Below are 20,373 nucleotides of genomic sequence, written 5' to 3'. Positions count from 1 at the left end.
CTCAGCCTGGTGATTGTGAAAAGTGGGTTTTAAATTCATTTCTCAGTTTTTGCTTGGTTTCTGCTGGGTTAAAGGACTTCATCTATTTATTTCAACCTAAATTGCAAAGAGTTTTTCGTCTGTGTAACCCCCCACCCCCTGCCTCATTCTCAGAGAGTGCAGCATCTCTGAGATGAAATTGAACATGGCCTGGAAATGAGGTGGTTAATCCAATTCTTGAAATTGCCCATGTTTTAAAATTGTTTGAGACCCTCTATGTGTATTTTGAGGCTCTTTCTGTATTCAGAGGCAGTGGAGAGATGCAGGTCAGGAGGGGCAGAGTGGGAGAGGGGCCTGAGTTTGTGCATCAGCTCAGAGCCCCATCCTGCAGCCCGAGGCAGAAATCTTTTGTGTTTGAGTGAATATTCTGCAGACAAAAAAGCAAGTGAGAGATCTGGGCTTATAAAAGAGGAAAAAACCCACATTTTTTTCCTTTTAACCAGGATTTCTCTTTCCCAGTGTAGCCAAGGGTACAAGCCTGGGTAGTGAGCGAGAGGCAGGGATTGAACAGACAGCCCATTCTCTAACAGATAGATTTATTGAGTACATGCACAACTAAGAAAAGCAAAGCAAAGCAGTGATGTCCAGGCTCCAAAAACAAGATCTCACCAACCCGCTGGCCAGACGTGCTGGGAGTCTTGACAACCTGGAGGTGGTGCTGCAAAGGTCCATGTGGATTCAGCTCCTTAAAGTCCATGGTGATTACAAGGTCTTCTGTTCTGCTCATCTTTTACCATCTTTCCAAGTCTTTGAGGCTGTTCACACCCTCACTGTCTTCAGTGGGTGCTTTTCCAAGCTCAGGTGTTACATTTCCTTCTCTTTCCTTCCAAAGACAGTGTCCTTGGCTTTCCTTACCCCCATCTCCCTGGTTTAAGGACTCTTAAATCACACAACAGCAGCTTCTTAACATTAGTATTTGGGGATGGGAAGTTCAAAAACAAGCTACTTATGCTAACTTTTGCTTCTTTACTATGAGGGTGATCAAACAATGAAACAGGTTTGCCCAGAGAAGTTGTGGAGTCTCCATCCATGGAAATGGTCAAAGCCCAGCTGAACACAGTCCTGGGCAATCTGCTCTAGGTGACCCTGCTTGAGCAGGTGGGTTCAGACTAAACGAAACCTCTCAAGAGGTCCCTTCCAACCTCAGCCGTTCTGTGACTCATGCCATCTGCAGGCTGCTTGGCCTATCCTCCCCTCCTGGATGGCCCTCTGGTAACAGAGAAGGGCATCCCTCTCATCAAGGTCTGGCATGGCGTGTGTCCCCACCGCTCAACGCCTACTGGGTTGCAGCCAACAGCGGAGCCAAAAGATCTTCTTGGTGGCAAACACAGAGGCCAACCCAGTCTTGCCCTTGACTATTTCAGGAGGCTCTTGGCCAGCCCTGCTTCTTTCACCTGGTTATCAAAGCAGAGCTTCACCTGCCTCATGCGGTAACAAGTGGCTACCATGGCAAAGCACACACAGATTTGCATTAGCAGGATAACTACAATGGGGTGCAGCAGCGCGTTGAAAATGCCAGTGGCCGTGGGGGACCAGCCGAAAAAAACTTCCCACCAGTGGTGTTCTCCCGCCCTCTTAATTCGTTCCATTACCTGTTTGATGACTTTACCATCATGGTGAACCGTTATTAGGATCTTTTTAGCTTCGGCCTTGGCATTTTCTAGCAGCTGCTGCAAATTTGCATGCTCTAACATTTCTTTTACAAGTGATAAATCCATACCAATGGGGGTCGGGGTTATACTACGATACAAGGTATAGTTTCTGATTAGCAACTGGCTAGTAAACACAGGTGGTTTATACACAAAATCACAGCCTCTAATAGTAGCTACATTGCAAGCACACATATTTGAGTCGCTAAACACGGTCTGGTTATAAGCTTCATTAATTTGCACGTATTTACACGTCGTTCTGAAGCACACGCAGCCTTTCCCTACGTACACTAGCATGGTTTTGTTACTGCTCTGGGGGTTGATCTCAAAGTGGCACACCCCCTCTTTGGTGTCAAAGCACACATCGCTCGCCTTAAGGGCATCATCTTCGCATATGAATCCCAGCCCCCTCTCCAAAATGCAGGCTTCCAAATCTACTGTCTCCCACCTCCCATCAGACACCCTGGCCCACATGCGGTGGTCCAGGGGGTAGACCACAGACCCATTTGTGTTTACCCCCAGGGCCACGATGGGGTAGACCTTTTCAATGCGAGCCTCCGCCACAGTGAGGACGTGGGCAATGACTGCATTAAGGGCCTGGTCGTGGGTGAAGTTGACGAGCCTCCACCAGGCTTGGAGCTGCCGCTCCTTCTCTGTGGCCGCGTCCCACACGATCTTTCGGATCTCAGTGGGCAGGACGCCGTTGTCACCGTCTCTCAGGATACCTGCAACAACACTCTGCACCCACATCTGGGCCTGGATGCAGCTAAGAGCAAGAGAGACGTTACTTTGTTCCATGCCCAGGGCTCGCAACAGCACCTGATGGTCTTTCTCACTTATTTGCTCCCAGGTGGGCAGCACCTCTGACACAAGCCACTGCCCCATCCCAAGGCTGGACAGGGATGAATTCAGGGGCTTGAGGAGGCCCTGCACGCCCGAGGTGACAGTCTCCAGCTTGTTTGCCAAGACTTCAGCATCCATGCTGTTGAGGACTCCCAGGCCAGCAGCTCCTCCTCCCAGCGCTGTGGCCAGCAGGTCCCTCCTGGCCCGGGTGCCCCGAAGGGAGCGGCTGTGGAGCCATGCCAGCCAGCCAGTGTGCAGAGTAGACAGGAAGGGGGCACAGTGTGGTCTGACAGAGGAAATATTAACAGTGGAGAGAGACAGCACCACCTTCTTTAGTGACCGGACAGGCCCTGTCAACAGCTCCTGGATGTGATTTTTCTTCACTACATAAGGACCTATTTTGGAAACAAAAGGGGGCAAGACAGCAATGATGGCAAATTCTTTTTTAAATCCTTCGGGGCCTCCTATCCACCACTTTCCTCCAAGTTTGGGAGACATTTCTACGCTCAGGTTTCCTTGACACCACACCTGGAGGGTTATGATCAGGTGTGGGCAGCGTCCATAATCCTGATTATACCATGAAGTCTCCGCATCTAATTCAGATCTATCAAGTGTTTTGGTCTCACAGAGGCAGGTCAGTGGAATGATCCACTTGCGGCCGTTAGGGGCTGTGACAGTCACGATGGTGCCATTAATCTGCACTGGGTCAGCTACATTTTCTTGGGAGTATTTAATTTCCAGTTTTACCTGGTTGCCAATTTCAACATAACGGGGCGCATGCCAGGCCAGAAAATGGCACTTTGAGATCTTAATGGCAGCAAAGGAGGGTGCTGTGGTGCTGATCTTAAATTTAAAGGACAGCCCCACGGTGTTGTGTGCCCAAAGGCAAACCACAAAGACTGGCTGGACCAAAGTAAAATTGTACCAGCAGTCCAAGTTCTCCACAGCACAGATTTTGTTCTGATTCTTCTTAGTTTTTATTTCAGTGACAGAGATTTGAGTTACTCGCTGGTGAGTGGATCCATTAATTACCCTGCACCCCACCTTTATTTGCTGTCCCACCTTTCCCAGCAGCTGTGGAAGTCTATTTGTGCTGTCCCAGCCCCACTCATTTTCCAAGTACACCTCTGCCCCATGCATAACCACTGTTGACAAATTTAAGCCTTTGTTAGAATTTAATCCCATGATCCCCGTGTGTTTTATGTATGCTTGGGACCAGGGCCAATGAGTCCCAATTTTTGTGTGCCTCCTAAGCCTGTGCTGGGCTGTGGCCTGTGTGTCAAGGTGCCTTTCTAAGTGAGAATGAATGACATTTTTACCAAGATGCTGATGGGTTGGTTGGACACACTGGGTGCTCAGCACTATGCACATACCAGAAAGCAAAGTAAATCCTGCAATCACAAATTTGAAAGCATTTTCCCCGCAGCACAAACAGGGCTGGTGATGCCACGAAGATCGCCCTTCCCGTTGGTCACAATCGCCTTCCATTTTCCTTTATCTGCAAAACATAAGCAAGGCGGGCTCTCCAGCCCCGTTAGTTTCCCTTCCATGCTTTTAATTGTGAAGAATGGAACCATTTCTCCTGCCTTTTTGCCCCTTTTCTGATTTCTACCTGGTACACAGAGGGGCTGGCCTTGTTCACAACCCTAACAGGCCCCATCCACTGGGGTTCCAGCACCTGGTTCTTCTCCCTAACCCCTCGATATATCACCAGGTCCCCTGTGTTCCACTCCACGGGGCGCAGTAGCACTCCCAACTGCTTATCCATCTTAGGGATGCTGGTCTCCTGCACTGAGGCGAGTTGGTGGTAGGTGGCTGACACCGTCCTCAGTATGTCCTGGACCCACCGGTCCATCAGCACCCGGGGCTGCATTTCATCCGGGGGCTCCCCTCCTTGCCACCAATGTTCCAGAAACTTCGGGTCTCTTGCAGGAGGAAATTTTGGGGGAGAAAGTGTTTGAGATGCCAGAGACCCCCTCAGTGCCAGCAAGGTCAGTGGGAGCTTAAGATCCCAGTCTTTCCTTTGCTGGCTCACAAGCTTCCTCAGTGCTGTCTTCAGTGGTTGGTTGGGCCCCTCTGCTGAGACTGGCTTCTGGAAATGCCCTGTGATGTGGAGCTTTTGCTTGATTCCCAGGGCCTGGCACACCCCTTTTGTGACTTCCCCGATGAAGCGTTGGCCGTGATCTGAGTGGATCTCCTTTGGGATGCCCCACTGTGAGAAGATGTGCTCTACCAGGATCTTTGCAGTTGCGCTGGCTGAGTTGTTTCGAGCTGGGAATGCTTCCACCCATTTGGTGAAGATATCACTGACCACTAGGCAATACTTATTGCCTTGGGCTGTTTGGGACAGAGGGCCAATAAACTCCATCTGCAACTTGCTCCATGGCCCAGAAACCCTCTGGTGGCCCAGGATGGCTTTGGCTGTTTTGGCATCTGGATTGTTGGCTGCACATGTCAGGCAGTTGCCGACATACCTCTCCACATCCTCTCTCATTTCGGGCCACCACCCAGCACCCTGCAGCCTCACCATGGTCTTGTCTGTCCCCAGATGCCCCTGCTCATGAGCCAGGGCCACCAACTCTGTCCGGACCAGCTCAGGCACCACCCAGACCGGGAAATCTGCCCCCTCCCTCCGTGCCAGGATCAGCCCTGAGACATCTTTCCACACCTTGCACCCTTTGTACTCCCTACCCTGCGCTAACTCCCAGAGCCTGGGGTCCTGTGCCTGCAAGCTCACCAGATCCACACTCTCCCAGTGCCTGCTGGGAGCCACCAACACTGGGCCACTCTCTGATATCTTGCTGGCCTTCCACATCTGCCCTTCCTTGGCACCTTGCTTGGCTTTGGCATCTGCTTCCTTGTTCCACTTGGCTTCCTCTGTTCCCTTCTTGTGGGCCTTGACTTTAATGATCTGTGCCGGGCACGCCCTCTGCTCTGCCAGCCTTGCCAGGTACAGCAGCTTTTTGGCATAGGTGACAGGCTTGCCATCAGCAGACTGCATGTCCCTCTCCCTCCAGAGGGGCAGCCACTCCAGCGCCACACGCACCACCCAACCCGAGTCTGAAAATATGGCCAGTGGCTTGTCTGATGGCGTGTTTTCCAGGGCAGCCATCACGGCCACCAGCTCGGCAGCCTGGATGGAGTGCGGCAGGCACTTCCCCTTCACCACCTCCCCCGTGCCCCTGTTGACAGCGGCGTAGCCCGTGTAGGGCACCCCTTCCTCGTGGTAGTTGGACCCATCTACGAACCACACAACGTAGCCTCTCTCCTTGGCTTCCTCCAGGCTGAGGCTGCTCTCAAAGAGGGGTGCCCGCCGTGGCTTGGGGTCGGTAAGGGAGACTCCCAGCTCCTCCCCATCCCTCTCTGCACTGATTACCACCCTGTAGGCACCAGGTGAGAGGTCCCCGGGGGCCTCCTTGTTGGTCAGTGCCAACGCCCAGTTGGCCATCCTGGGGCAGCACGGAGGACCTTCATCCCCCTTTCCCAACAAGAGGTACCTCACCGGGGTGCAGGAGGTCCTCAGCAGCACTGGGGCAGACCCCACCAGGTAGTCCCAGTGCTGCAGGGCCCAGGTTAAGGTTAAAACCTCCCTCTCGTAGTCACTGAACTGTTGCTCGACTGGCGTCAGGAGACGCGAAGCGTGGGCAACAGGGAGCAGGTTGGCACTGTGTTGCTGGCCCAGGGTGGCCTGCAGCCCCATCCCTGTGCTGGCCAGCTGCAGAACATAGGGTCTGTCCCCTTGAGGATGTGCCAGCATGGGGCCTCGTGCCACACTCTCCTTTAAGGTCTTCACTGCCTCGTCCTGCTCTGGCCCCCATTCCCAGGGGGTGTTCTTTTTCAGGAGGTGGCAAAGCGGGGCTGTTTTCTCTGCATAGCCCTCAATGAACTCACGGTACAACCTCAGGAGGAAGAGGAAGTACCTCAGGGTGGTGACATCAGACGGTGCTGACATCTTCTGTATTAGCTCAACCCTCTGCTTTTCCAGTGAGCGCCCTTCCTCCCCCAGGGTCACCCCCACAAAGGAGACCTCCTTCCAGCACAGCTGGGCCTTTGGGGGGCTGATCCTGAAGCCTGTCTTCTGGACAGCCCCCAGCACCTCTGCCAGCACCTCCAGGTTCTCCTCCTTTGTCCGGGTGTGGATGAGGATATCACCAGCACAGGACAGCACGTTCTCCCGGTGGCTGACCTGCTCCCACATCCTCACCACGCGGGCATGGCAGATGGCAGGGGCACTGTGGAAACCCGGAGGGACTCTGGTGAAAGCAAATTGCCGTCCTCGAATCGTGAAGGCAAACTTGTGCCAGGACCCAGTGTGCAAGGGGATGGCAAATGATGGGCTGGTCAGGCTGAGCACCGAGAACCACTCAGACCCCCGGGAGATGGCTGCCATGATGTTGGGATACCTGACCACCGTGGAGGTCTGCATTGGGGTGACTTCGTTCAGGGTGCTAAAATCAACTGTCAGCTTCCACGTTTTCCCATCAGCTTTCCTCAGGGGCCACACTGGGGCATTGTTGGTGCTCTGCTGCTCCACCAGCACGCCCTGGTCCAGCAAGGTTTTGACTGTGTCCCACAAGCTGTCCTCAGCCTCAGCCGGGTACCAGGGCTGAGGCTGAGGAGGCGGATCCGGCCCTTTGATTGACACAGCAGCATCAATCTGCCCACAGTCCAGCTTGCTCCTTGCCCAGACCTGGGGGAACTGCTCTGTGACCCGTCTCACCCGGGGCTCCCACTCAGGGTGGACCAGGATCTCAGGGGCTTTCACTGACATCACCCTATGGCTTGCCGGGATGACGGGCAAATCAATTTGTGGGCAGTGTAACAATGCTTGGTTTGCCAGGTCCACCACCACCCCCATCTTTGTCAGTGCAGGAATAGCTAAAATTCCTGGCTTTCCTTTCATTTCTATTTTCCCAAATTTTTCAGACCCTTTGGCAGCCCCAATTTCAAAGGGTATGGGCCCTGTGAACGGCACTGAGGATTTCTGGCCGTTCGGCCCTGTCAGTTCAATAATTTCAAAGGTTTGGAAGATCCCGGCTCTGCCGGGGGCCATATTCAGAATTGAATAAGAGGCACCAGTATCAATTAACATCACTTGTCCAAGCACCCCTCCTCCAATAGTTGTATCAACTATCAGGCGCCCCCATAAATCGGTCTTAATCGGTGCCACAAAAAGGGGCGATGCGGGTGCCTGGCAGCCCTATTGCTGAGCCTTAGCCCCCGGGTCAATCAGGTGGGAGCTGCTGGTTTTTTTGGCCTCATGCAGGGCCAGTTTTTGGAAGAGCTCCGCATCCGGCAAGCCATCAATGTCCTCCTGTTTCTCATATTTTATCAAGCGCTTCCTCAGCTCAGCCCTCCAAGGGTTAGACTTCTGAAACCTCAGCCCTTGCTGGTTCTCCTTCCCCAACCCCCCCTTGCTATCGGGATCTTTTCGGTTGTCTCCTTGCATTTTTCTCATCCCTGCATTTTGGAAAGACATGCCCAAGGTTTTCCCTTTCTTCCCCCCCAGCATGTACCCCGGGAATGCCTGCTTTTGCAGCTCAAAATTCTGGTTCAGGATCTGCTCCAGCTCTGACAGAGGCTTTTTGGCTGCATCCCCACCAGCAATCACCCGCAGTGGGGGTGTCAGCCCCACCACCAGTGGCTCCTTGAATTCAGGCCTGTCAAAATCAAGGGGGGAGTCCTTTGAGCCAGGCAGCCCAGCCATCTGGTAGAGCATCTTTTTACGGTTAATATAGGCATCAGGCCTCTCCTCGGGGTTTTGCTTCTCCTGGTGGAAGAGCACTAAGGGGTTGACCTCTGGGAAGAACACCTTCAGCACGGCCAGCTGGACATCCCCAATGTCTTGGACATTGCCCATCTGCACATCCCCCGGCAGCGACGCAAAATCATCTGGTTTCATGCTCTTTCTCACAATGTCTATCAGGTCACTCACAAAGTTGCCACTCTGGCACTTGGGCAGACGCTGGACCCTGGACAGCCAGTTAATTGCTGTCTCCTTTGTCAGTGGCCCCAGCATCTTCCCCACAGTCTTAAGCTGCTCAGGGGTAAACCAGAGCACAGCCCTGTTGGTGTCTATGGGCTGGAGTGGGACATGGCTGACTGGCTCATCGTGGGGGACCTTTTTATCTTTGGAAGCCTCTGCCTCCCCTACTTGCAGCTGGCACACCTCCTCCCGCAGAGGAGCATAGGGGGATGGCCTGGTGGGGCTGTTAGCACCCCACATATCATCCTCATAATCGTAGTGGGGTGGGTGCAGGTCCAGGGAGTCCTCCCCCTCACCATTCCCCATCGGGGTCCTCTTGCCTTTAATGGCAGCCACAATGCCCCTTGACACCCCCAGCTCTGCCTCCAGCTCCTGGATCTTAGCATGGCACACCTTGTGATCGGGGCCAGTGCCCCGGTCCCGCTGGACGTCCTGCAGGACCGCCCGCACCGCGCTCTGTGCATCGTGGGTCTCCCCAATCCACTTGCCAACCTCCTTTTTCAGCTCCTCCGTTTTCAGCTTCTCATAGCCCAGCTTGCTTTCCAGCCGGGTAATCTCCACCGCGCTCCGCAGAGAGTCCCCACACAAGCCCTGCACCTCCGCCCGCAGGTTGTCCACCTGGATTTTGAGCTCCTCCTTGGCCTGCTCTAAGGTCTGCACATTCTCAAGAGCCTCCTTCAGCAATTTGGACAACTCCCTGCCTACCATCAGCAAACCCTGCAAAGCCGCACGCTTCTTACACTTGTTAGTGGGTTTGGGCTTTTTGTTCTCCTCCGACCAGCTCTCCCACTGCTGGCACAGCTGCTGGTACGCATCTGGGCCCTGGAAAGACCCTGGTGACCAAATTGGGGGGAGACACTTCTGGAGCACAAACTGCTCCAGCTTCCAGCTGCTAACGATGTCGCTCATCATAGCGAAGGGGACAAGATCTGAGACGGCTCCTTCTCAGGGCAAAACTACCATAACACACCAGCACTGACAACCCCTTCGACCCCTCCACAGAGCAAGGCCGCAACCCCGCAACCCCGCAACCCACCCTTCCGAAAAGGCCCCCGGGGGGACACCGAGCCTGGGCACAAGGGAAGGGGAAGGTGGGAACAGGAGGCCGCAGCCGAGCCGGCAGCTGCCGCGAGCCGCCGGCTCCGGGAAGGGAATGGGGAAGGGATGTGGGAGCGGGTGAAGGAAAGCAGAGATGGAGTAGGATCCCAATAATAAGATCTCACCAATCCTCGGCTGAATGTTCCAGCAGTCCCAGGAGTTTGGAGATGGTCTCTGCAGAGGTCCAGCAGATCCGACACCTTTAAGGTAAAGGTGGTCACGAAGTCTCTGCCTGGTGATTTTTATAGCCATGGCAGGTCCTTGTTTGGGGCTGATGACACCTGTGTTTACTTCCTTGGTGGCTTTTACTCCTCCGTGTGCTGCCTTCCCAAGGACACTTTCCTTGTCTTTCCTTATCCTCTTCAACACTGATTAGGGAAGCTGAGATCACAAGGCAGCACCTGCACTGCCCCTTATCTTTTTGGGGAGGGCCAGGATTAGGCATGGTTCACACTAAACTTCTGCTTGCACCAAATGTCCTGAAGAGGGAGAGCTGGAGCCTGTCCTCTGGCCGTCCATCCTTGCAAATCCCCCCATGGCCCCCTCACTTACTGCACACCCCATTAGCACCTGGGGTTTGCGAGGAGATCACACATGAAGCTCACACCTGACACCTGCGACAAACACAGTCCTGCCAAACCACCCCCCAAGCACAGATCTATTTGTCAGGGAGGGAGAAAATGACAGGAAAATTCGCACAAATCATCATTTAGATCCATTTTGGCGTCTGGTCTTTAAAAGCAGCTCAGCTCATCATACACTGACATGTACCTTGTGACTACCCCAGGAGATGTCAGGAGCCTCCACTTTGATATTGCATCAGCTGAATTGCAGCTATAAATCTGCACCTGCAAAAGCAGATGGACCCCCCAAGCTCACCATACAAACCACATCTTAGCTTGGAGCAGTTTAGAAAATTTGACCGACTTGTTTTGGGTTTTTTTTTTTTCTGCTATTACACTCGGAAAAAGGTACCAATTGTCTCACTCAGTGAAAATGCTATCATTTTCATTACTGCTTTTACCTCTGATGAAATATTCCAGAAGCTAAACTCTCCACTAGAATAAAACCATTTCTAAAAAAATGTAAAAGGGAAAAAAAATGTTCATGGCTGCTGGAGCCCCAGGGAGTTTCAATCCTGCACCCCTTTACCCCCAGAGCAATCCCCTATTTCCACATACTGCAGTACTGGCTTGTGTTGGACTGGCCTGGAGGCTGAGCAGCCTTCCCTGACCCCCAAAATCAATACTTCTAACCTCAAAAGCACAGAGAGAATGATTTTTTTTCTCTATTTTTGTGGTAGCTGTTTTCCCTAGCCTGGCATTTACAGCCTAGCTGCAATTAACCTCCTCTGCAGCATGAGAGTTTAACAGAGATGAAACCCCAGCCAGGTCCGGCTTCTTGGCTCTAAACCCTGTTCTTCTATACCAACGCTTTGCTCCAGCCCACCAAAACAAACACTTTATTGTAGGAAATTCATAAGAGGGGGAAAAGAAAGAGTGAAAAAAGGCAGAAAAGCTGGTGAAAGCACCAGAAATTAATCTTAATGTGGTGAGGTGGGCAGGATGCAGGCTGGAAAAAAGAAGAGGGGTTGTTTCCTACTTGGATGAGTTCACAGGGAACCGAGCTGGGCTGGGGACAGGGATGGCTGTCTTTAATTTCAGAAAAAGAATAAAATTCCCTTGGAAATTGTGCAGCTACATAGTACAAATACACCAAAATTCAACAAGTCCCCCCCAACACGGCCCAGCCGTGAGCCAAACACTGGTGATTAGGAGCTGCTATTCCTCAGCAAGGTCACCAACAAATCCTGGTTGTGTGAACAGATAAGATCAACTTGCACCCTTCTTTCCTCCCATTTTCTTCCCAGGACAGCAGCCCCAAACAAAGTGGGGATGTTACAAACAGCACCTGTCTCCTGCACGTTCACACAGTGCTTTGATTTTTGTCAGAGCTTTGCTGCCAGACAAAAGTATCCCTCCTCCAAAATGTTTTCTTGTAGGAGCAACAGCCAGTCCTGAGAACAGCTTGGCCACTGGTAAACAGCTCCACTGCCTATAAACAGCAATTTTTAAAAAATTACATTTAATCCTTGTTCCAAGTACATTATGCTTTTACATTTCATGTATTTCTTTTGCTTTAATGTCCTGGGGAGTCATCCCAGTGTCACACCCCCTTATCCAAGGCTGTAATGATGGCAAAAGCCACCTCTAGGAACAACTCTTGTCCTGGCCAGGAAGCCAGAAGTTGCTCCAGGTGACAGCAGCAGTGGGAAAAGAGGGGCGCAGCCATTGCAGCAGCTGGGGATTTTGGGCTATACCCTACCTCAAAAAAAAAGTGTTTCTCCTCATTCTAGGAAGGGCCCAATCTCGAGGTGATGTGAAATAAAAGGGTACAGATGAGCAGAAGGTGAGGACAGCAGAGGCAAGTGTTGCTGCAACCCACATCAAGGGCTCAGCTCTGAAAACAAGAGCTTTAAAGCACTGAAATGAGTTTGAAAACACTAAAATTGCCTTCTCCTGTCAGGAAAGAGTTAAGGAGCAATTCAGCCCACCCTAAAGTTTAGCAGATGAGCCTTTTGTGGCAAGGGTTTTGCAGCTAGCAGCCCGCTTCGAGCAGGAAATTAATTTAAACAGAAATGAGGAGAGGATGTGTTACAGCAGCACGGAAAAATCTGGTATAAAACAGACCAAAAGCTCACAGTGTACAAGATGCAATATTGTTTTTCCTATTCATCTGCCAGCTCAACACTGGGGGAGGTTTCTCAGTGCCCCCATGTGAGATTCCCTTTTCTGAGGAAATGCTGGAGCATGGTAAGGACCGCAGGTATCTGCATGAGAGGGACATAAAAGAAAACTGAATCTCACTTGGCAGCCAAGTGGGCAGCAATAAATAAAAATAATAAATAATTTCTATTTTTTCCCAAGCATGAAAATATTGAAATCTGCTGACACCAGTTCATCTCCTTAATTTCACCTCATGTGCTTGTATTTGAATCCTAAACCCCAAGTGCTTCAAACCTCTTCCTCACAGATATTTCAAAGTCATTCTGATATTTTATAATTTAAATATTTCTGTCTGTGAGCTGCATACTGTCACAGCTACCGAAGCAGCACATGCTCTGAGGTGGAAAGCCCCAGCAGAATTTCCTCATTTTTGTGGTTTTTCAGCCACAAATTTGTTTGAGGTTTCTTGCTCTTGATTTCAAAGCTTTCTGTGATGCTTCACATCTCTGCTTTATGTTGGGTTGGTCTGGTGTTCACCATTTTTCAGAGAAAAACACCTGCTATAAATTCTGCTGAAGAAAACAACTCCACAGATCAAACTGCATCTTTTCCTTGTTTTGAATGCTTTTTTGATTTCAGCAGGGGGAAAACCAGACAAAATTCATGCTCTGCTGCTTTTATCTCTAAGGCCATGGTCCTACATATGTAATTTTTTTTGATAGGATAGAAGTAGATTAAAAGAAGGAGGAATAACTGGGTGGTGAAATATGAAGAAATCTGAAGAAATTCAAAATCAGTGAGTTTTCTTGGTTTTATTTTTCTAAAGGGGATTTAAGGGTACCCTGTGAAGTGCTGGAGAAGAGCATATGGCTGCTGCCCCGGTGCGCTCTTGGGTTTGGGGCTTGGCACAGAAGAAGCTGCCAGGCTGAGGCTCCAGGTGCTGCTGTGGCAGAGGCTCTTTGGCAGCTGCTGGTGAGAGATCTGCACAGAGAGGGACAAGGACTTCCTGAGGTGAAGCCAGCCCTGCCACCAAGAGGTGACAGCAAGTGGAAAGGGGGAGCTGGCACAAAACCCCTCCGTCACCGAGTCCGCCACCATGGCCCGGCCATGGCTCCATCTCTGCATCTGCCTCCAGATCCCAGGTAAGAGGGACACATCTCTTAAGGGTTGAGGGCAACTAAAATCCTGCTGGAGCCTCTCCTCCACCACACTCCAGCAGCTGGATGATGGAAGACTAAATATAGCATCACAGTATAGAGCTACAGGGTATTATTACCTATTTCAAAAATTTTTTTTGGATCATGCTATTAATGACATGCTTTAGGTTTTGGTCAGCCGTGAACTGGTCAGAAAGTGGGACCAGTTGGTTGCTGTGGGTCCCTTCCAACTGAAAGAGTCTATTCTATTCTATTCTATTCTATTCTATTCTATTCTATTCTATATTCTATTAATATTTCAATACACAGTGGTAGAGTCACCACAGAGTTTTTACTCCTCAGGGCAGATGGGCTGTAGGAAGATGCTAATGGAGAGGTTAAAATAGCTCCTCTCTCCACTGCCTGTGTAACACAAATGTGACACACATCCCGAATTTTCTAAATCATCCAAAGACTGAGTACATCCCAAGGGCCACCGCTGGAACTGGTGTGTTATAAAACCATTCTGCCTTACAGGTTCAGATATCCTGTAGATCTGTGAGGTGGGAAACCCACTGAGAAAACCTCAAAAAATGGGAGTTTGCTTTGCTCATGCAAAAGGAAAAGGGGTTATTTTTAAGTTGCTGCAGGCTGGTCTGGCCAAGCACCGTGATTCCCCATGGTCCCCCTGAATATTCACCAGGAAAAGGAACAGAGAGGTTTTGGGGTTGAAAGTATGACTGAGGATGAGTTTTCTTCTCTGTCTCCATCCCAGCTCCCTCCTAGCCTGACCACTGGCACTGAGCTGAGATCTTCCAGAATCTTTTCTTATCTTTTCTGACTTATATAACAGTGTCTCCAGCAGGTCAGGGATAAGTTTTTCATGGAGAGTTATGTTTCCCATGCCCAGCAGAGCCAGACCTCAGGTCACTCAAGGAGGCCCTGAAGCCCCCAGTGCCATGGCCACACACATTTCATCCCCTAAAAAACCACACAGGTGTTTGCCAGGACAACATCTGAGAGAATTACCCTCTGAAACCTTTAAATTATGTATTTTAATAATAAGGAGGCATTAATGTTGTCACGGAGCCAGAGGATGTGGGGAAATGCTGCAGCTGCTGTGCAACACTGGACTTTTGGCATTGCAATGAGGCTGAAAAAACTGCTGTAAGCAACTTCAGGATTTTGAGGAAAAAGGAACATTTTAAAGTAAAAAAAAGACAAGAAACATGTATTACTGAGCTTTTTTGCACAGCTTTAAAACACGCCTGGGAAAGAGATGGGGGAAGCAGGAGTATCCTTATCTCCAGAGGGCTGTTTTTCACTTGGGCTCAGAGTATCTGCAGCTTTGCAGGACTGTTTGCTGAACAACAAGGATCACAAGTTACCTGTTATCCTTCCCACAAGGACACATCCTCGCTCTCACAGACAGCCCTCACATCTGCCTGGGCCAAACAAGACTTAGATAATTTCCACAAAAGCTGCAAAGCCCAAACAGGGCAATGTGATGCCAAACCAAAGCTTTGAACCCCACCGCTGCCCCTCACTCCCTCTCCTTCCCCATGTCTCAAAATTCCTTTGAAAAATATTATTGTCTGAAAACCAGTATCAAACTGGCTCGTTTTGAGATGTTTTGCATGTTTTTTGGTCTCTTTTTCTGCCCCTGAAATGCTTTTAAGTGTTGTATCAGTTAGAAGAAAAACTTGGCAAATTAGTTAAGAGGTATGAAAAATTCATTGAAAAAGGGGTAAAATGTCTGAAAAATGAGAAAGGTAAGGAGGGCAGGAGAGGGGCATTCACAGGAGCAGGAAGGGATGCTCTTCCCTGCACATACAGCCCCAAGAACACACTCAAAACCATCCCTCCATCTCTCTCCCTGTCAGTAGCCTCTTTCCTAGATGACTGTTCACAGAAAAAAGTCTGCCTGTATAATTTGTCTTGGCCAAAACAATAGCTGGGGAACCCAAAGAGACCTCTGAGGGAATATGGGAGCATCCTGATAAAAATGCTCCTGTCTCTCACTCATGTGACCCCCCTGGTCTGTGTGTCTATGTGATTTTATTAAGCCCATAAAGAAAACCTGTAATTTGCATGAAAGAAAAACAATGAAATGAAAATAATAACTGTATATTTCTCTTTTTCCTTAGGCTTTTGTACAACTCTACTTTTAACCCAAACTCCAGGGCATATTCTAACCCAAACTAACAATAAAACTGAAATCCTCTGTGAGCGGAAGCAGGAGCATACCGGGGTGTACTGGTACCGCTGGAGCCAGCAGAGGGAACATTTCGAGTTCTTGATATTTTCCAACACACTGGGCAAAACCACATATGGCCCAAATGTGAGGCAGGACAAGTTTAGTGTCCACGAGGCGAGGTCCCACAGCTCCTACAGCCTGCACATCAGCCACCTGCACCCCTCGGACAGCGGCACCTACTACTGCTCCGTCTCCCAGTCCTCCCAGCTCCTCCTGGGCAGTGGGACACAGCTCAGAGTGGGTAAGCAGCACCCTCGGGCTTCCAAAATGTGCCACCAGTAACCTGTGGTCAGGTCCCCTGGGAAAGGGGTGAGTAGTTTTGGTAGATTCTTCCCGATTTTGGGTTGCAAGGTTGGGGCTCTGGGTTTTTTCTATGAGACAGAAGAAATCTATAATATATGTGTGCAGAAAATACAGAAAATAGCTAAAATTTAGGGCAGCTTCATGTGATAGTCCTTTTGCCATCAGCAGTTGCTCTGCTGTGGGCATGCCTTGAGCACAGCATTGCTCCTAGTGCTCCGGGATGTCCCTGGGAAGACCTGGTATAGCCATGCCCTGTTTTTTTGTCATTCCCTGCTGTACTTTGGATGAGAGGCTGGATGTGTGCCCTGCTCAGATCACAGGTCCTTCCATGCCTTCATTCTTCCTTACCCTCACTCCAAGTGACACGAGCAGCGTTGAGGCCAGAGAGCATCACCCCTCTCATCTCTGGGGTGGATCTGATGGCAGCTTTCAAGACCACATTTCAAAAAAAAAATCCTGAAATGGGATTTATTCCTCAAAGCTCACAACCCACTATCCCTGAGGGGATCCAAACAGAAATAGCAGTTTTCTGCAGGTGTCATGGGAGGAGAGAGGCTTTCCAGATATCTGGGTCATACAGAAGCTCTTTTCAGACCATTTTCCTTTTGACCACAGAGCAGTAGTTGATGCAGAAAAACTAATGTATTTGAAGTGGGATTCAGCCTCTATTTTTGCAGACTTTTAGGGAGACAAATAACTTATTTAACTAAGATACAAATAACTTATTTAACCGAAATGCTGCTTCTGTCTCTAAAGCAGACCCAGTGTCCCAGTTTTTCTGGGGTTTTTTTGCAAATACACTCTGTACCTTGAACTGGATGAGAAATCCCTTTTGGATTCTTGCAGGCTCAGAGAAAAGCTTGTTTAAGATAAAGGAGAATTGTTTTTTAACAGCTGGGCACATATCTCTGTGCAAAGCATGAAAAACAGGCTTGAAATATAGCTTGATCAAGGACACCAATTAAAAAGTAAACAGCAGCAGGTGTTCTGGGAAGACTCAGGCTTTGCTGGATATTTTCTTTTTTTTCCTTTTAGTTCTCAGGATAAAACAAATTGTCTTTAAGTTTCTTTTCCCCAAGTCTATTATAATTTAAGGGAGAAGTTTCCAGATAAATCCCAGAGCCCTGATGTCTCATCTTTTCATGTAAAAAAAATGGTTGTTTCTGTAGGAATTTACATCCTGGATAGAAACAGAAAAAAACAGTTTTCGATCCCAAAATTTTTCAATACCTAACATTTTGAATAAATATGGTTTGAGCAGTCAGACATGCAGCTATTTAATGACACTACTGGCATATTTTCCTGGCCAACTTTATTCAGAAACGAATGTGTTCCATTTTAATTCAGATACACCATAATAAATCCTACCCTCATTTTATCAGAAAATTAAAAAATCAAATGTTGAGCAAAGTTTAGAGCAATGTGAATAAGGAAAAGATCCAGGAATCCTTTAAAACATTCCAGTGCTGCTGAAATCTCCTGCTACCCACGATTTTGTGCAATTCTGGTGAGATGATGCTTGGCAGCAAATGCCACTCGAGCAAGTTTGGGGGGTTTCCCTGCATTAGCCTTCTCCTCTTCTTTACCTGGTACATTGCTTTATTAACACTTTTAAAAGCTCTTGGTAACTTCTGTGAGCCCCAAGAGGCTCGGGTCAAGCTCACCCCTCTGAGTGACACAACCCTTTGCAGGTTGGGGCTTGTTGAAGGCCCAAACTTTCCCCTCTTGCCTGCTGCTGGAGATCTCTCTGCACTCAGTGCCGCACTCACCACCCTCCTTTTCTCCTTCTCCCCCAGTTGATGCTTTGCCTCCAAAGACCACACAGACACCGGTGTCCAGAAAGCCAGTGCCACGGATAACCAAAGGCAAAGCTGCCAGCAGGGAAGGTATGGCACCGTCTCAGCTCAGGCTGCCTGAGAAAAGGGGTTTGCTGAGCTCTTGGGGTCCTCAGGGCTCAGCTGGGGTTTGTCCTGGGGTGGGGGCCACCACAGTGTCACCCTGCAGGAGTGGGTGTCTGCGTCCAGATGGACCTGCTGCTCTGGATAGAGCTGACTTCTGCCTGTAGGAGGGATTCCCTGGGCTATCCACAGGTTGAGGGGGTAGGATGTATTTCATTTTAGGTTCTCATGACCCAAGAGCCAAGTTCTCTCAGAGCCAAGTTCCCTGCAATGCCTTTCTTACTGCGAGAGGGACTGAGCACCAGAACAGGTTGCCCAGAGAGGTCATGGAGTCTCCCTTATCAAAAATATGCAAAAGCCACCTGGACACAATCCTGTGCCCTGTGCTCTGGGATGACCCTGCTTGAGCAGGAAGGTTGGACCAGGTGACCCACTGTGGTCTCTTCCAACTTGACCCATTCTGTGGTTCTGTAGTGCATCCTTCAAAGGATACCCCAGGGGGATGGTCGCATCCTCCACCACTCCTCTGAGGACCTGCCTTGCTTTTCTCCCTTCCCCACCCCTCACTCCATCCCCAGAGCTGCTGGGGCAGCGTGGTGCCAGGCACTGAGTCCTCTCCTGTCTCCAGGTCCCTGCAGTCCCCTGGTCTGGATCCCACTGGCCGCTGGTGTCCTGCTCCTCCTGCTGAGCCTGGTCCTCACCGCCTACCGCCTGTACCGTGAGTGCCCTGCCAGCATCCTGAGGGGAGCCAGGCCCTGGGACAGCCCGGGGGGATGGAGAGCCAGGAGGGGGTCCTGGGACTGATGGACAATGTCTCTTGTCTCTTCCCAGGTCTGCGGCGGAGGCTGTGGCTTCGCATCCACAGGCAATAAATCCCAGTAAATCCCAGTAAATCCCAGTAAATCCCACTGCCCCCCTGCCTCAGACAGGCAGGGAGAAGCCACAGACTTCTCTGCACAAAGCTGAGCACTGTCTGGACATGACCCAGGAAGGACCGGGCAGGGGACAGACGTGGGCTTGTACCACAAAGGAGACATTTCTCTCCTGCATGACCTCAGCATTCTCCAAAAGGACCAAGCTGGATTCCGCAGCGTCCTGAGCACTTCCCAAAGGACACTGAGTAGGGCAAATGCCACAGCTGGCTCTGCACAGGGGGAAAGGGGCTGGTACCAAAGGGATTCAGACGGGCTGGAAAGCTGCGAGCTCCTTGGCTCTCCTCTGTGTTCATCTGTAGGACAGCCCAAAGGTGCTTTTTTTTGCTCCTGTTAATACTGATTGATAAAAATCTGGTAACCAACACTTTGAGAGCAACCTGCAGGAATGGGGCAGAGGCAACTTGTAAAGACCCTGTGCAGGTTTATTCAATACCAAAAGTGAATATATCACTCAGTTATTTTGTTCTGCAGGCTGCTGTCTTTTGATCCACACAGTTGTGTGGCAAGCAAGGAACCACGGCCTCCAACCAAGAAAGAGTTAAAGCAAAAGCTGCAGGGGTGAGCAGATCTGGGAGGGTGTCTTCTCCCATGGGAGACTGCAAACAGCCAGGAGTGGGAGAGGAAAACCAGACAAAGCCATGCACACAAAGCCAAACACTTGGCACGGCCTGAAGGTCAACACCACCTCTGAGAGCAAACAGAGGCCCCCAGGGGCTGGCCCTGAGCCCAGCAGCACAGCATGGCCAGTGGGAACTGCCCTGAGTGATGCCTGGCTGTGCTGAGCCCCGGGTGACACCCCTGTGTGCTGAGCCCCGAGGGACACCTGTGCCCTGAACCCTGGGTGACATCCCTGCATGCTGAGCCCCGAGCGATGCCCACGTGTGCTGAGCTTTGAGTGATGCCAGAAGCAGGGAAGGTCTCCCCAGGGAGGGAAACAAGGCTCAGCTGCTGCTCAGGGTGCCAGGGCAGAGCTGGAGCTGGAAATTTGGCATCCTGCTGAGCACAGGCAGCGAGCACTCGCTCTCAGGTGCACGCCCAGCCCCACATCTGCTCACACAGGCACCAGCACTGTGCCAGCTACAGTGAGGCCAAGGGGAAGGTGGCCCAGAGTCCCCAGGGTGGGGGCTAACACAGTCTTGGGATGAGCTTGTGGGTGAAAGCATCACAGTGGCAGAGCAGCGTCCCTCTGTCCTCCCCCTCCCTCCCCTCCCAGCCGCAGGGTACTGCTGCTTTCCACTTTAATACTGAATTTTCTGTAGAGCTGGGTCTCAAGCCCAGCTGTTGGTGCTTCCCCTAAACGATGCAGTGGATAAATAAAGCTGGCAGTGGATCATGCTGAGCCAGCTTTCCCAGGCTGTGACACTCACCCAGCTGATGGCTGTGAGGACACCAGCATGAGTCCCCTCCCCAGGTGCAGCAGGGAGGGGACTCTGAACATCTCTGCCTCCCATGCATCACAGTTTATCCTCTCTGAGAGCTCAGATTAACTAAAACCATCATTTT

The 20,373-nt window shown here is 50.6% G+C and overlaps 3 protein-coding genes across 4 annotated transcripts; 1 reads left to right on the top strand and 2 right to left on the bottom strand.

The window, feature by feature from the left end:
• Positions 1–558: 558 nt before the first annotated feature.
• LOC137473174 (uncharacterized) lies at positions 559–9,942 on the bottom strand. Its single transcript, XM_068188978.1, has 2 exons — positions 9,741–9,942; positions 559–4,029 (listed from the first exon to the last, which is right to left on the bottom strand). The coding sequence occupies exon 2, from the start codon at positions 4,017–4,019 to the stop codon at positions 1,395–1,397; it is 2,625 nt and encodes an 874-aa protein (XP_068045079.1). The 5' UTR covers positions 4,020–4,029; positions 9,741–9,942; the 3' UTR covers positions 559–1,394.
• Positions 7,424–9,734, bottom strand: LOC137473176 (uncharacterized). Its single transcript, XM_068188979.1, has one exon. The coding sequence runs from the start codon at positions 9,427–9,429 to the stop codon at positions 7,732–7,734; it is 1,698 nt and encodes a 565-aa protein (XP_068045080.1). The 5' UTR covers positions 9,430–9,734; the 3' UTR covers positions 7,424–7,731.
• Positions 9,943–12,101: 2,159 nt separating the features above from the next.
• CD8B (CD8 subunit beta) lies at positions 12,102–18,902 on the top strand. Of its 2 annotated transcripts, XM_068188977.1 has the most exons (5): positions 13,423–13,483; positions 15,625–15,975; positions 17,834–17,923; positions 18,564–18,653; positions 18,767–18,902. In XM_068188977.1, the coding sequence occupies exons 1-5, from the start codon at positions 13,438–13,440 to the stop codon at positions 18,805–18,807; spliced, it is 618 nt and encodes a 205-aa protein (XP_068045078.1). In that variant the 5' UTR covers positions 13,423–13,437; the 3' UTR covers positions 18,808–18,902. The 2 variants fall into 2 exon arrangements, with proteins under 2 accessions (XP_068045077.1, XP_068045078.1); XM_068188976.1 differs by lacking the exon at positions 18,767–18,902 and having other exon boundaries at positions 12,102–13,483; positions 18,564–18,739.
• The last annotated feature ends 1,471 nt before the right edge of the window (positions 18,903–20,373 follow it).

This window comes from Anomalospiza imberbis, chromosome 4, assembly GCF_031753505.1.
Source record: "Anomalospiza imberbis isolate Cuckoo-Finch-1a 21T00152 chromosome 4, ASM3175350v1, whole genome shotgun sequence".
NCBI classification, from domain to species: domain Eukaryota; kingdom Metazoa; phylum Chordata; class Aves; order Passeriformes; family Viduidae; genus Anomalospiza; species Anomalospiza imberbis.
Note: the sequence above shows the minus strand (reverse complement) of the source record. Positions and strands in the feature narration are given on the sequence as shown.